This window comes from Artemia sp. Qi Xiang Cuo, chromosome 8, assembly GCF_049724085.1.
Source record: "Artemia sp. Qi Xiang Cuo chromosome 8, ASM4972408v1, whole genome shotgun sequence".
Taxonomy (NCBI): Eukaryota; Metazoa; Arthropoda; class Branchiopoda; order Anostraca; family Artemiidae; genus Artemia; species Artemia sp. Qi Xiang Cuo.
In genome coordinates this window covers 55,057,703-55,074,056 of record NC_142801.1, presented here as the reverse complement: position 1 = coordinate 55,074,056, position 16,354 = coordinate 55,057,703, and the positions used below count along the sequence as shown (strand labels likewise).

The following is a 16,354-nucleotide window of genomic DNA, read 5'->3' as shown; positions in this document are numbered from 1 at the left end:
TTTTTATTGCAAAAAGGTCTACAATTATATTGCTTAAATTAACTAAGCGCTAAGGAGCATGGGCTCTACTTATGAGCAACTCAAACAATAGTATTTTATTTTGACGGTTCTTGGTTCTTTGAGTTATCGGCTCATAAGTGATATTCATTAAATAATTCGGGTAAAAATATTGAAGCCTGGAACAAAGACTATATGTAACTTATAAGCGTGGAAATTGGTGCTAGTGCCGAAAAAATGATTAATGTCATCTAACTTTTGGGAAATGCCAGGTGTCGCCTAGATGGCACTGAGGGCTTTTTTTTACACTAGCGCCAGTTTTCACTTGTAAGTTACCCATACTCTTTGGTCCGGAATCGAACAGAAAGAAAAGCAGGGTTCCTCGCAATTACTAAACAGTTACATTTTTGTGCACTCTGAAAAGCTTTCAGGCGAGCAGAAGTAACACTTTAGCATTAAGAGTGGGGATCACTTAAAAAGCCATTTGTTTTTATGACGATTTTATGGAAAGGTATACGTTTACCTGACTTTTTACGAAATGATATATGGTTTTGCATTAATAAGTGATTTTTTAGCTACTCCTACTAACAACTCGCTGCAGTATTAATCCGTCTGAGATCAATACATGAAAAAGCCGTGTTTAGCTCTTGGCTATATATACCTAAGGGGCTGCCACTCCTTGAGCGAGAAGGCTTTGCATTAGGCAACTTTGCACAGCAGTTCTTAGAATTACCGAATGCAGTATTTGGTAATTCTTAATTACCGAATGAATGCAGCTCTTAGAATAACCGAATGCAGCTCTGGCTCGTGCTAGTAGTAACTGAAACTCTAAAAGTTGTGATTTTCCAAACTAATTGCATATAAATTAATTTAATTTTTGGATGGGGTTCCAAATATGTAAAATTCATCAGTTTTGGAATAGCATATCAAAAGTTATTAACCAGGGAAAATTCCATAAATTAAGAAAAAAGGGAAAAAAACCTCAAATGGGACTTGATCTTGATGAAAATTATACCATAAAATTCAGCATATCAGAGAACAATTCAATCCCCCATCTTAATAAATGCGAAATTCTGAAAAAAAAATTTTGAGAAGGATTGTCACTGATATGTGTATTTCTTTTTTCCACTATAGTATAATGCAGATCTTGTAATTGAATTGAAGTAACTTTATATTACTGGATCTTGTCTTAATTTTAGTCATTCCTGCAAGTGCTATCCATATTTCTGGCGCCCAAACAAACGGACTGCAGGCAATTACGATGACATCTTCTTCTAATGATAATCATCCAACTTTAGTTCAGTACTCGCAGGGACAAGATGGCTCTCAACAATTTTTTGTTCCTGGTACGTGTCTCTTTCCTTTTTTTTCTCTTTTAATTATTTTTTTTTTTTGAAAAAACGGAAAACTCTTAGTGTCTGAAGAGTCCGTAGAGGGTCTAAAATAAAAAAAACTGAAAACTTGTCTAAAAAGGATTGCCAATAGGCACATTTTTACTAGTGTATCAACACATTTTAACAAGGTTGTTTAACAAGTTTGATATTTTTATTGGTCATGAATTTGGAATCTTACCAAGGAAGAAAACTTCTTTATTCTAAGGGTAGTACAATGCCTTATCCCGAAGCTGAAGCCTGTTTTGTCAAAAACGAAGGAATTAAAAGAAATTATATTACAGTATAGCATAGATTACTTTCATAGTGGTCTCATTTTGGTGAAATTCCATCGAAAACATATCATTTTTCAGTCTAGTACTTTCAGGTACTAGTTTTGACGTTAGATTTGAGCCCAAATCTTCTTCTGATGTTTTGAGCAGAATATATACCCCTTGTTGCCCTGTTAGCCCATTGTTAGCTCCTTGCTACCTCTCCCTGGGCAATTGTTCTTAATCTTTCCCGTGGTTTTGGGAATGTACATCCATCAGTCGTGCATAGGTGCACCGAAGGGACAATGACTTTCCGAAACTATCTACACCAGGTGGCCGGTGCCAAGTGTGGCGAAAGTGTGCCAATTGCGGTGGAACTGTGCCAAGCGTTGGGGAGACTTCACCATGTGTGGTGGAGCTGTCCGGCACATGTGGTGCTGCGAGGTTCACTCAAGGTTGTGGAAAATGGGTGATCCTTCGAGGTGGATACTGTCAGGGGTGCATCGATATTGGCAAAAAAAAAACATGTTTAAGACGTGAAATATTTTTTTTCGCTGAAGCTTAATTTTCATTAAGAAGAGAAGTAGGCAAAGTAATTAGGGTGGTCAAAGCTAGGGTTGGTGGTGTCCTGGGCAAAATAAATTACAGCGGCTCTCTTCTGACTCAAATATAAGCAAAAAAGCCGAATCAAAATGTAAAGTTTGATCAAGGTGTGCAACCCCCCCTTCTGTGCCCTACCCCAGCCACTGCACCCGAGGCACCTGCCCTGGTTGCTCCCCCCCTCATTTGAACAGCTCTGGGTAGATTAGGCAAGTTGTGAGGGAAGCATTGTTTTTTTTTTTTTTTTTTTTTTTTACTGTTTTTCTTCGTTTAGTCATGTATTTTGTTCATTATATTACTACTGTTGGTTTTATTTAGTGATTTTTATTGTTCTGTTTTTAACATAAGTTTTTAACAGAATCTTTTTAAGAATTGATGTTAACATCAATTGATGTTGATTTTCAGTACTTGGGAAGTTTTATGTAAATCAATCTTATATGAGTATTGGAATTGGCCTGCTTAGACCAAAAATATTGTCAGTTGAAATATATTTCTTTTGAATAACAAATAGAAACCTAGTTTTTGCTTTAATAATCTTGCTATGGCAGAGGAACTGTAGCTCACATTCACTTTTTGAAAGAATTATGAAATGTAATTCCTTCTCTTCGTTATTAATAAGTTTTAGCATACTAGTAAACGTCAAAATACTGTGATTTTTTCTTACAAGTTCAGTAATTAAAAGCAGGGTTGTCACCCTGACCTGGAAGAATTTACTAACTCGGAGAGGAAAAATTTACTAGATCGCATCTGTTTTTACTAAATGCTCAAAAAAACTTTTTTTGCGCACCATCAAGCATCGATTTTTACTATAGGAGGATAATCAATACGATTTTCACAATCTTTTTTCCTTTTTTTTCTTTTTTTTTTCTCTTTTCCTCTTTTCTTTTGTTTTCATAGTATGATTGAAAATTCCGGAAACCAATTCATGGAAAATAAAAAAAGTTTTGTTTACTATAAATCATGACTTTTTACTAGTTTTTACTAGATTTCGGGAAATTTACTAGATTTTTTTTTTTACTAGATCTAGTAAAATCCTACTGACGGTGGCAACCCTGATTAAAAGGTTAAGTGAAGCAAAATGCATACGATTGTTTAATCACGGCACCGTTCAGTTTCTTCTTTGACGCCATCCTAAGAGACGTGGCGGGCCAGATTTCTCTGTGGCATCAGAACATTTATTGTGATCTATTATTTGTCTCTAAATTTTGTCTAAAATAATTAAGATATTAAGGTGAAGTCCCTCTTTTTATGGACAAGGTAAAGTCCTCCAACTAAGAAATACCAAGGGTCTGTCTTGGCCGAAAATTTTCTTTGAATGACACGCTAAAATGCAAAAAGTCCATAATTTAGGACCTTAAGAAATTTCCGTATTGAAGGGCCATAATGATATTTGATACTTTTGGAAAAAATTTTAAAAGTGAAGCATACTTTTTATAGGAAAAACTAAAGCGCTAATGTCTGATGTTAAAATTAGGTCGAAATCTATCCTCTGGCGTTTTGAACGGAACTTACGTCCCCTATTACACTGTTAACCCCCTCCCATTAATTCCTGGCTACATCTCCCCTGGCATTTCTTTTTTATCCATTCCTTTGCTCTTGGCAGTGTGGGAAATATGCAGTTTTTTCACATATGTCCCCAATCGCTGCTGCGATTTTAACCTTCCCCCAGGGGCTGTGGGGGGCCCTGATATCTACAAAGGCATATTTATCTGGTATTTCGACTATGCTGAACAAAACGGCTATCTTAAAAATTTGATCAGACGATTTTGAGAAAAAAGGAGCGTAGAAGGGAGCCTGGTTGTCCTCTAGTTTTTTGGTCTCTTAAAAAGGGCACTAGAATTTTTTAATTTTCGTTGTATACACTAATATACAATGAATGAGGAGATATGCAGTATTTTCACATATGTCCCCAATCGCTGCAGCGGACTGGATGATCATACATGGTGCATAAATGCCAAACTTATAGTTTTAAAAAAGAGTAAAGAAAAATGAGATGTTTAGCTAGCTCGCACACTTCACCAATCAATACTTCCATCTTCACTAACCATGTTTTTGTTATAAGACTCCGAAGTCCTTTGCTATTTTAGGGATTGTACTGCTGCAGTTTTTTCAAATCTTAAAAAAACCTTAAGCCTCCAGTCGATATTTTATCAATTCTAAAATTATAGTAAATTTATTTTACAGTTGGCGTGAGTGGAGACCTCCAAGCTTACACATTGCGCCCAGTGAACTCGTCTGCGAGTATGCCCCCTAGTCTGGTTGTTGCCTCTTCAGCGTCACCTGACGATCGAAAGAGGCCAATAACGACTAATGATGTTAAACGGTATTATTTTTTATTGCACCCTTCTTTCTCCTTATAGATTTTACACGGCTATGTTTTTTCTTATTTTTGCAAAATGGTTCACTGATAACCAGTGTTGCCAACTGGAAAAAAATCACTGAATTTCAGTGATGTTTGGGTTGATTTACTGATTTTCTTCAATAATTTAGTGATTTATGGGCTGATTTAGTGATATTTTTTTAGGCAATATAAAAATCCCTAGAGATAGTTATAAATCCCTAGAGGTGGCAACCCTGCTCATAGCAGATGTAGTAAAACCAAAATCGTTGTGCGATGGTATAGACAAAGTTGAAAATTTGAATAGGGTTATAGATATTTTAGTTTCATTCTTTCATGATCTAATAAGTAAAACTGAGTAAAATAAAAGATAAAGCTCTCCTGATACTTTGGATTTATTTGCTTCTCTTCTCTCAAGTTTGTTTTGTGTTTCACCTTTTCAGAGTTTAATTTTCCTTAAGAAAATTGCGATGTAAAATGATCTTTACTCTTTCTTGAAAAAAAAAAATTCCGAAAAATATAGATATTGCAGTGCCCTCATTGCCCACTGTCTTCGGCACCCGAATCACCTGATTTGTTCTTCTGTTTTTCTTTTTTTTTCTGACGTATATCGTTTTTTTGCCTTTTCAGCTTTTCAGAGATCAATTTTACTTATGAAACTTGTGATGTAAAATACTGTTTACTTTTTCTTGAAAAGAAAAATGTCTGGAAAATATAGATATTCCAGTGCCCTCATTGCCCACTGTGTTGGGCACCCGAATCACCTCATTTTTTCCTTCTGTTTTTGCTTTTTTTCTAACGCTAAGCGATTTTTTATTTCTAGCTATGCCATTTTCTTGTTTGTTTTAGCTCTTAATCCTAGTTTTTCTTTATCCTAATTTTTCCCTTTCTTTATTAAAAGTTTTACATGTTATTTAGATTTAATTTTAGGGGCTTACAGGAAACATAACCTAAGCAATCTCATACTATTTAATTTTCAAAACTGTTTTAATGTACATTTATTTGACTATCTTAGTCATAATGAGTCAGTAGCGTTCAAGTTGGATGAAACTGGACGGTAGGAATCTTGTTTTTCTTCCTGAACGCTATTATGATCAGTAACCACCGTTAAGTTAAGCAACCCTATATGGAAGAGCATATCTTTTATTTCAATAGGTTTAAAAGATATTGAAAATCATCTTTTTCGTCTAAGCTTTTCTTAAAGATGGTTTTATAAATCAGATATTATAATTATAACAAAATATAAATATAAATAATATAAATATAAATCTGAGGATGTTACAGTATATTGATTAACAATATGGCTTGAATTTGGCATATGTTCCGCAATTTTTTTTTTTTTACCTAATTTTTGAGTTAGGGGTATTTCTACTACTAACAACTCACTGCAGCATCAAGCCACCTGAGGCATACACAACTGCGCACACCCCTCCACTATCCCAATCTATTCAAAGCCTCCCTATTTATACCCTTTCAAGAATCCTAATATAAATTCTCTCTTACCTCCTCCCGCCCTATTCTGGGATAAAATAAGGGTCTTTTTTATTATGTTGAAATTATATTCAGGTAATGAGTGACTTGGTATTTAAGAATTTGCTTTCTTCTAGGAACCCTGGTAGCACAGACGGGGAGTGGTCAGACGTTGCTGAGCCATTGCTACAAAAGAGAGAGCTTCGCCTTTTGAAAAACAGAGAAGCTGCCAGAGAATGCCGCCGAAAGAAAAAAGAGTATATTAAGTGTTTAGAAAATCGTGTTGCTGTTCTAGAAAACCAAAACAAAACCTTAATTGAAGAACTGAAATCCCTAAAAGAGCTTTATTGTTCACAGAAAGAAGAAATGCATTGATCCTGGCTGTGCCTTTTTATTAACTATCGATTTGAAAATTTCCCTGGTTCATTGTGTTATCAGAACTTTTGTGTTTCTTTTAAACGTGTTCAAACTTGTTATGGTATTAGTGTGAACATAAATTTTGACTTGTTTCGTGTCATCTTTTGTGTCACTGGATTTTATTGTTGCATGGATATGCAATTTGCATCATTATTATAAGTAATATATATTTTGTACAACAAAATAAATAACTAAGATAAATATTTTGTATCAGTTGTTAGAAATAACCAAGAATAATCGTTTTCGTGTTTGTTTCATTCTCTAAATATCTTAGTGAAAATTTCTAACTACGCCCATGACCATACTTCCGTAGCATCACTCAAATCATGAAATGAACATTATTTTGAACAATAACATAATAAAAGTTTTAGTCCCCCTTGGAAGTAAACATTGAAATGCCCCAGTGGTCAGTGGCTGACTTTTAAGTGGTTGACTTTAGTGGCGGACGTGTAATTTAAGCCAGTGAAACTTCGTGATTTAAACTTGACTTTATTTTGTACTGATCTATTTTTATGCTTGTTGTACTTTTTCCTCATAATTTTTAGTTTTTAATTTAAATTTGTTTAATTTTTAGTAATATTCAGGTGGTTTTGAATTATCGTAAGAATTGAACAATGCGATTGTCTTAATGAAAATGAGGACAAAACAAAACTAAGTTCCACAGATGTCACTATAAAACGGCTTATTCAGTGGCTAGTGAAATGCCGCAGTGGCTAAAAAAAAGAATGTTTATGCCAGTAATTTTCAGGTTTCGTATCTTGTCATTTTCTCAATGAAAATATCGAGCTACGCCCATGGCAAGACCACCCTGCCTTAAGATGCCTCAGATAAGAGAATGCACATTATTCCGAACAAGTATTTTATGTTTTGCTTCTCATAATTTTTTTAATCAAAATCTCGAGCTACGCCCATGGGAAGACTACCCTGCCTTTACATCACAAAAACAAAGAAATGAAAATTATTTCAAACAAGATTTTTTCCAAGAAAACAAAGTTTTAATCTCTTTTAAAAGTAACCATTCAGCCCCTTAATGGCTCGAAAAAGAAAATATAACGCCCATTGGTTTTGTACTTTTTTTTAATTTTTTTTTTCTAGTTTGCTTTGATTAAAGAGTATGGGAAACTGATAATGACCCAACTTTTTTGCCTTGAAAAATCACCAGCACCATCTACAAAAATCCAACCAAATCATCAAGTTAATTATAAAAGCTTAAACCCCTAGTTGACTTTCGAATTTGATTTTTTAAGTTCCCTTTAAGTTGAATTAAAACACCTTTCTGCCAAATGGTTTCATCTTATCGTCTCCTGTTTCTGTTTAATTCCCATTAAACTTGAATCAAAGCGGCAAAGTTTTTTCTTTTAATCACGGATTTTTTTATAAGCTATTTTAATTCTCTTAATGTTTCAACATTGTGTCCTGATGAGGATTGACGTCATTTATGATGAAGTCATTTTGGATGACGTCGTCTGGATAATTCGAATAACGGAAATCTGTTTCTGTTTTTCTCTGTTACACTGTCTTGTATTTAAGGCCTATCTAGCCCTTAACTGGCAGGGTGGGGTCTAATAGACCCCAGCTCACAGTGTTTTGTCGATCTCGTACCACCAGGTATAGCTAGGAGGTATCATGTGTAGTCTTTGGACCAGTTAAGCTCTAAACCGAGGTGAAAGTATATATTGACATCACTTACAGGTGCGTTGATACAGGGCTCTGGAGTCTGACAAACCCCACCCTGCAGTTTGTGTAATTTTTTGTGGCTTAGCAGACAAACTAAGTTTAATTTTATAAGCTTTTTAGAGAACAATTACTCTCGTTTTAAGCTATTTAAAATAATATCAGGCTAGACCCTTTAGGAATTTTTTAGAAAATAAAAAATATATCTTTTAAAAAATAGGTCTTTTATAAAAGACCTGGTCGTTTGTCTTTCAGCAATGAGGAATATTTTAGTTGACTATTGAAGAGCAACAAATTCAAGCATACTCTTGAATGGGTAAGTACTGAACAATAAACCTTGGTTTTTTCCTTATGACCTAAACTGGGTTTGACTTTAGCTGATGTAACGTCCTTTCTTGGTCTGTGTGACTATTTTAATTTCACATTAATATCTTTTTTACTGGTTTCGTGCCAAAATTCTGTAATTTCACAATTTGGGTAAACTAGAGAAACCAAGACAGTTTTATAGTAGAATAAGAAAGAAATGATGACAGTTTGATTGATAAAGGATAAAAAGTAAAACCAATGGAAATAAAATTAATCTATTCGTAAGCCTGGAACAAAGTATCATAACAAAAAGGGAAATAAAAGCACTGTAAAAGTTTACCCAAATTGTGTTTATCTTAAAATAATAAAGTTAGTCTTGGAAATTTACAAAAAAACATAGGTAAACACAACAAAAACAACAAAGAATTATTTGACACAACAAAGAGTTATTTGATTTAACAGTCTCTGCTGTAATGCTATATATATATTTTTTATTTTTAACTGGGATCTCTTCCTGATACTTTGGGAGTCGAATGTATCAGAGATGTATATATTTAGACCCAGTCGACTTCGGGAAAATGCACGGCATTTTAGGCCTTCTGTATCTCTTTGGAGCATTCAAGTCAGGCAGTGAGGATTGTGAATGTATCTTTGCAGATGATGGAAGTGTGCGGGACATTTTCGGAACTACGATGAGCCTGAAGTGATTCCAGTATTTGGAAAGCTGTCTTTGGTTCAATAATAGGCAAACACGCCACAAAAGAGGTGGACCTCTAGCTCACGTCAAAGAGGTTTTGGACTTCTTTGTCGCAAACTGCAAAGCAAATTACTCACCAGGCGAGTACTTGATGAAATGCTAGTTGCAATTAGAGGACAGTGCAAATTTAAGATGTACATTCCCTCAAAACCGAACGAAGTATGGAACGAAAAGTCAATGCCCAGCGGTCTTGAAGATATTATATCTGTCTATTGCCACATTTGCCAAATTCTGTCTGTCTGCTGGTTCACATTTGTAGAGCTTATAAAAATACTCAAACCCTTGGGAGTTACCTATGCAGGCAGAGGAGAAAGAACAAAATAGAAATACCACCCATTTCCTCGCTAGTCATACAAGGGAACCCAACTCGTTCATCTTCAGGCTTAGAGACCATCTGACCCTGGTGTCGTTTGTTCCAAAGAAAAAAAAGCAGTAATTATTGCTTCATCGATACACTTTTCACCAGATATTGATCACGAAAATAGTAAACTAGATAACCGTGACGTACAACCCAACAAAAAGTGGAGTAGACTCTCTAGACCAAAGGTGTTCTAATTACACGACCAGCTGCCGGACGAGAAGATGGTCCATGGTGGTGTGGCATGGTGGTGTGTGCGATCATGAACATAGCTGGAGTCAATGCCAACGTCATTCTAAGCGACTCAAGACCCCAAGAAAATGACTAGACCCAAAGAAAAATGCTGATAGAGCTAGGACGATACCTCATCAACCCACAACTTAGGATCAGAGAAACCCTTCAAACTATCCCACGAGAACTGCGTTTTTTTGTCGACAACATTACAAGATTTTCAGCTGAGAATGTCCCTCAGGTTTCTTCTTCAGGTTTCAATGACCGAAGAGATCGTTGCATCATTTGCCCCGGAAGAAAGAACAGAAAATCATAGTATACGTGCAGTGCATGTCGAAAAAGGGGGTGTATGGAACATGCCAAGTTCCTATGCTTCAAATGCGACTAGTGGGATGATTTTTGTATTTTAGTGTTTCTAACTGATATTTCTGAGTGTTTAGTAAGCAAAATGGCAATACATTTAAAACGGTATTTTTTCGAATTTTTAAAAACTGGGGTCCAGCGCCAGGTTTATAAAAACCTAAATTCCAATTTGGCTATAAAATCCGATGTTTTAATTGCTATTAATGTCAAGTTGCATTGCCAAAGTTTCCTTTCATGATTTTCTGATGCTATATTGCTTTATAGAAGTGATGGCCAGGCTCATAATTATAGAAATGTTACTCAAGATATTTTAATTATTTTAGTGGTTTAATATTTTATCCTGATGATGAATGACGTCCTCCTGATGATGTCGCTGCTGATGACGATTGTCGTTTCGAAGTTCAAACTGATAAAAGAATATTTTAGTTCTTTTTGTTTTATTATTTTGTATTCAAAAACCATCTAGAATTACCTAGTAATATTGTCAGGTGAGTTATACCACCTTAAGTTCCTGTTTCGAGTTTTTAATTATCATTCAAGGCATGTTAAAGCGCCATAATTTCCTTTCATCAGCTTCTGGTAATCTTCGGTCTTATAGAAGGGAAGGTTAGACTCGCAATTATAAATATTTTATTCAAAGTATTTTAATATTTCGTCTTGATGAAGATTAACGTCATGACGTCATCCTCCTGATGATCTTATCGCTGACGACGAATTCTTATTGGTGAAACAATTACAAAATTGGATCTTTACTGACAGTTATATTTTGAGATTGTTATTTGGATTCAATAAAATAAAATCTTTTTACAATTTACGTAGTCTAACTGAATTATCAGAGTGTGCAAATAATTTTGAATTTTATTGAGATGTAAAACAAAGAAAGAAAAAAGGACAACCCAATGCGCTGGGCAGGCCAAGATTTACCCCTAGGCCCACTAGGCCCGGACCTAGGGGTGTACAATGCCAGGGGGCGCAATTATCACTGAACGATTTTTTTTCTTAATAAAAACTGGAGTAATGTGACTTATCGTAAAAGTACAAGGTGAAATCCGTCTCCGCACTGCCTATTCACAGAAAAGTGATTTTAAAACAACACAGGAATTCCGTGACCACTTATAAACTGTGAGATGTCTCCCAAGAATGGCAGCTGAGAGTTTGGTATCACCATTCTCTTTCATTACTTTTGGTTAATCAGTTGCGTTCTGTTCAGTGCTTCCATTATTTTCAAATTTTCGGGGATTTCCCCGAAAATGTCACGAAAACGGGATGACAAAAACGCTTGGGTCTAGAAGCGTCAAAGCTTTAAATCCGGATCTTCGCTAGGGATTTGCAGCTGGCAGTTTACGAGTATTGATCACTAGCAATAAAACTCGTCGTTTTCAAAAAAAATAGTTTAAAAAACTTTTTCCACAAAATAGGTTTTTCAAAGAAAAGTAAAGAACTCCATTAAACAAAAATTAGGAAAAATAAAATCAAATAATTTACCAAGCGTGAAACTACCACAAATCAGCATCGATAAATAAATGAAACCCAAAACGAACAGAAATTACTATAATTAACCGGGTCAAACTCAAAACGAGCAGAAATTAAGATAAGTTGGGCGCAAAACACCTATGCCTTCCCAAGGCCAGAACAAAATTTGCACTTTACTGAAAAAATATAAATTTTTTTACTTTTATAACTTTAATGAATCAAATAATATAAACATTTTGATTACTAAATGTATATTTAATATGTATATTAAACTGACAATGCACATTCATTTGTATTTTTTTAGTAAAGTACAAATTTTGTTGCACTATTAAATTTGTTGCACTTTCGACTATTAAAAAGGGCACTAGCCCTTTGAATTTCCAAGCGAAGGAGCCTGTTTTGAAGTTTCTACGACAACACCTTCTATAAAAACCTTATATGCCCCCAGGGCATAACTTAAAACCCTTGCCCTGAGGGTTGTGGGGGAGTGTCCTTCTCAAACACATATTTTCTATCTGGAAATTAACTACGCTGAACAAAATGGTTAGCTCAAAATTTTGATTGGATGTGTTTGGGGGAATAATGGGCGTGGGGGGTCTAGTTGCCCTTCAGTCACTTTTGACTATTACAAAGGGTACTAGCCCTTCGAATTTCCAATCGAATGAGCTTGTTTTGAAGTTTCTACGACAACGCCTTCTATAAAAACCTTATATGCCTCCAGGGCATAACTTAAAACCCTTGCCCTGGGGTTTGTGGTGGAGTTTCCTTCTCAAGAACATGTTTTCTATCTGGAAATCAACTACGCTGAACAAAATGGCTATCTCAAAATTTTGATTGGAGGTGGTTGGGGGAATGATGGGCGTGGGGGGGGGGCCCCTTTTGAAGTTTCTACGATGACCCCTTCCATATGAAGTGCCCTTATCTAAAGGAAAAAAAATAATACATAGTACAGTGTGCCAACATCGTTCTTATATGCCCTCAGGGCATAACTTAAAATCCTTACCCCAAGGGTTGTGGGGGAGTGTCGTCCTCAAAACATATTTTCTATCTGGAAATCAACTACGCTGAACAAAATGGCTATCTCAAAATTTTGATTAGATGTGTTTGGAAAATGATGAGCGTGGGGGGGGGGGGCTAGTTGCCCTCCAATCACTTTCGACTATTAATAAGGGCACTAGCCCTTTGAATTTTCAATCGAATGAGCCTTTTTTGAAGTTTCTACGACAACACCTTCTACAAAAATTTTATATGCCCCCAGGGCATAACTTAAAACCCTTGCCCTGAGGATTGTGGGGGAGTGTCCTTCTCAAAAACATATTTTCTCTCTAGAAATCAACTACGCTGAACAAAATGGCTATCTCGAAATTTTGATTGGATGTGTTTGGGGGAATGATGGGCGTGGGGGGGGCTAGTTTCCCTCCAATCACTTTCGACTGTTAAAACTGGCACTAGCCACTTTAATTTCCAATCGAATGAGCCCTTTTCGAAGTTTCTTGGACGACTTCTTGGATACGCAAGTGCCCGGGTATGAAGGAAAAAAAAAAACAACCAAAAACCCATTGTGCCCACATCGTTCTTTACTTAGGCAGCGCTCGCGCGCTAAGTAAAGAATGATGCGGGCACAATGTGTTTTTGGTTGTTTTTTTTTGGTGGTTAGGCAGCGCTAGCGCGCTGCCTAAGATACAGTTCTATAATTCTATTCAATACCATTTTTCTAACAATTTTAATGTGATTACTACAATTTTCAATTCAGCAACAAACAAATTTCAATTCAAAGTGGTGAAAATACAATACAAATTTAGCAAACATGTTAAAAATTTTGCTTAAAAACACAAGATTTGAAAAGTTTTTTGTTGTTGTTAATCGTGTCTTCTGCAGAACCAAGATCTTCCCTGCAACACTGAATACCTTCTTAGAACTGGGATACACTATCGTTTTCCCCCTAAAGATACTAAAGTTGGATATTTGTCTTCCTATTTACTTCCCTTCCAGTAGACCAATGGTTCATATCCTTTTTTTTGCATAGGTACTTGTTTGGATTTTATTTGTATCGTCATTAGATGGTATGGGTTTTGATATCTTGAAACACAAAAAGTGAGGGCACTTTAGTGCTCAGGGAACACAATCATTCGGGGGAACCATGTCATTCCTATCTCTGGTTTTTTACCGTCACAGATTCAAAAGCTGCTTTTAAGAGGGGTGGCTTAACGCTGCTTCATTTTACTATATGAGTTAGAAAGAAAGATTAAGTGCTGTTGCAAGGAAGAAGTTCTTAAGATTTGCTCTTAAGACTAAACTTCTACTCATGGTTGTTTCAAATGAATTGGCAAGATTTCAAACATACCTGCTGCGTGGATAGCTCTCTAAATCTGGTTCGATTTTCCTATTCTCCCTTTCCACTGTGGTATTCAAGCCAGAAACGAAGGTCAGGTATTGTTGCAAGAATGAAGTTCTTTTCAACAATATGAATTGACATTCTTTGGTTCTTTACTGTTTAAAACAGTACAAAAACAGAGAACAAACCTGTTCCATGTATAGCTTCCTGGCTCTGGTTAAATCAAACTGATTGGTTGCTCCATGATTAATAAGATAAGTATTGACGATGTGACACCTTTCGAATTCAAATCTAATTGTCAGTTCTTCAAAGGGCTGAAGCAATGACACTAGCCCCTGTAGCAGTAGCAGCTTGGAGTTGGTTATATCCACCTTAGAACATGTGTTTTGAAAAATAAGACCAGAATGGACATTAGAACGGAACAGTCGGTCACTAGCAATACGTTTCAGCGTCTCAGTAGGATGAAACCGTAATTGTGAAGAGAGTTGTAAGCAAGCTGACAACTTCTAACGTAGTTGACAAGACTTTGGCCATGGCTGAAGTAATCCTGTCAGCTTCTTTGAATACGTTCCCTATATCAAGGAGCGATGTACAATCAAAGTAACTAAGCCTTATTAATCTTCCGACGTCATTTCTGTCCATAAGTTCTTCTTCAGTACCAAGCTAAAACACGTAACAGCAGTACAATGTCTTTCCGTCACATCTTTCGGTGAATTATTTTCATCTGGCATATTTGAGCGATAAATTGGGAAAAACAGAAAATTACGATTGTTTTTTATCTTCGAAAATCGATCATGATTTGATTCACATTTATTGAAAAAACGCATAATTAAGTATAATCGTACAATTATTCGATAATCGAGCATGTTCCTGTAGTGAATAGCCAATTCAATGAAAAATGTAACAATAAAAAAAGGAACTGTTCCCGTTAAAACAATCAGTTTGAGATAACCTAGTAAAGACGATCGTAAAAAATTACCATTAATAACAGCCAAAGAGTAAGGGTAACTTACAAGAATGGAAATTGGGGCTAGTAACGTCAAAAAAATCCCCGGTGTCATCTTGCGTTTGGATTTTTTGGTGTTTTTCAGTCTAACAATAAAGCAAAAGTAAGTTAATACAGTAATAAGTGTCATCTCTGCTTCTGACAGAACTTAAAATAAAATGCCAGTATGGGTTGGCGCTGTATTTTTCTTGTTGTTAACATTACACTAGGTTTCCATTGATGAATATTATTATCAATGGAATTAATTAAATATTAGTGAAAAACTTTTGATACACGTGATTAATTTCTCTGTTACTTGCAATTTATGGTTCTAAAAGCCTTTTCATTCAGAATAACATATGCGATTTCCAACGGCTAAGTAGAAATACTTTAACGCAGCCGTTGAACCATCGCGACTTATAAACTTGCGGACAAAAACGGAGGAAATTTGATGGATCACGCAGAAACGGCCTTTTTTGCGTGAAATCATCTCAATGGGAACCCAGTGTAATTTCAACAACAACAAAATACAGCACCATCTAGCATTGGTGTTTCTTGGCAGTTTATTTCAAGTTCCGTGATTTTTCAGAAACAGAGATGACACTTGTTACTGCACTTTACCTGTGAATGTCCGAAATTCCTTTTTCTCTGCTTGGATTCAATTAGCTTTGAGAATCAGCCTTTTCAGTCTTATGAAAGCTTTGATGGTAAAAGTTAAAGTTAGGTTTGGTTAAATTAGGTCATAAGTCTCAGAAATGGGTTAAAAAACGAACCTAACCTAACCTATCACCATCAAACCTTGCATAGAACTGAAAAATTTGGCTAGAAACGGTGACTAAAATCCATTTTGCATTAACATGACTTCGCTTTCGGTGAAATTGGATTATTTTCGAATTGGTAGGTGCAATGGGTATATCTGAATGTTGAGAGAATTTTTCAAATTGGAAAAGTGACTTTTGGAGCTTTGACTGTGCAATCTCAAAGGTGCTGCCAGATTACCATAGTACCAGATCATCAGCATATTGTAGGTTCGTGTGGGGGAGGTTCATCTCCCAGAGAAATAGGGCAAAAAGGAGGCAGCTGAGGACTGCTCCCTGAGGAAGGCCTTTGGTTATTGTCTTTTGGGGTGAAGAGGCTGAGCCTACACAAACAATGAAACTTTGCAATTCTAAGAAAGATTTTATAAAAGATGCTAGCTTGGGGGGTATTCCAAGGTTTGCAAGTTTAATTAAAAGGATCTGGTGGTTCACATTGTCATATGCCCCTTCAAAATCTAGGAAAGCTGCAACTAGGACATTATTTTTTGAGAATGATTCATTTATTGCATTTGTTAACAATATAAAAGTATCTGTTGAGGAACGGTGTTTCCTGAAGCCAGTTTGAGTGTGAGGGATCAAATTATTTTTTT

The 16,354-nt window shown here is 35.8% G+C and overlaps 1 protein-coding gene across 3 annotated transcripts in view; it reads left to right on the top strand.

Moving 5' to 3' along the window:
* LOC148949578 (cyclic AMP-dependent transcription factor ATF-1-like) overlaps positions 1-6,665 on the top strand; it is an 86,800-nt gene extending 80,135 nt beyond the window's left edge. For all 3 annotated transcript variants that reach the window (XM_089093609.1, XM_089093607.1, XM_089093608.1), the window contains 3 exons: positions 1,197-1,343; positions 4,424-4,562; positions 6,185-6,665. In XM_089093609.1, the coding sequence (XP_088949735.1) occupies positions 1,197-1,343; positions 4,424-4,562; positions 6,185-6,422 (524 nt within the window). In that variant the 3' untranslated portion in view covers positions 6,423-6,665. The remainder of the gene's footprint in view (positions 1-1,196; positions 1,344-4,423; positions 4,563-6,184) is intronic.
* The last annotated feature ends 9,689 nt before the right edge of the window (positions 6,666-16,354 follow it).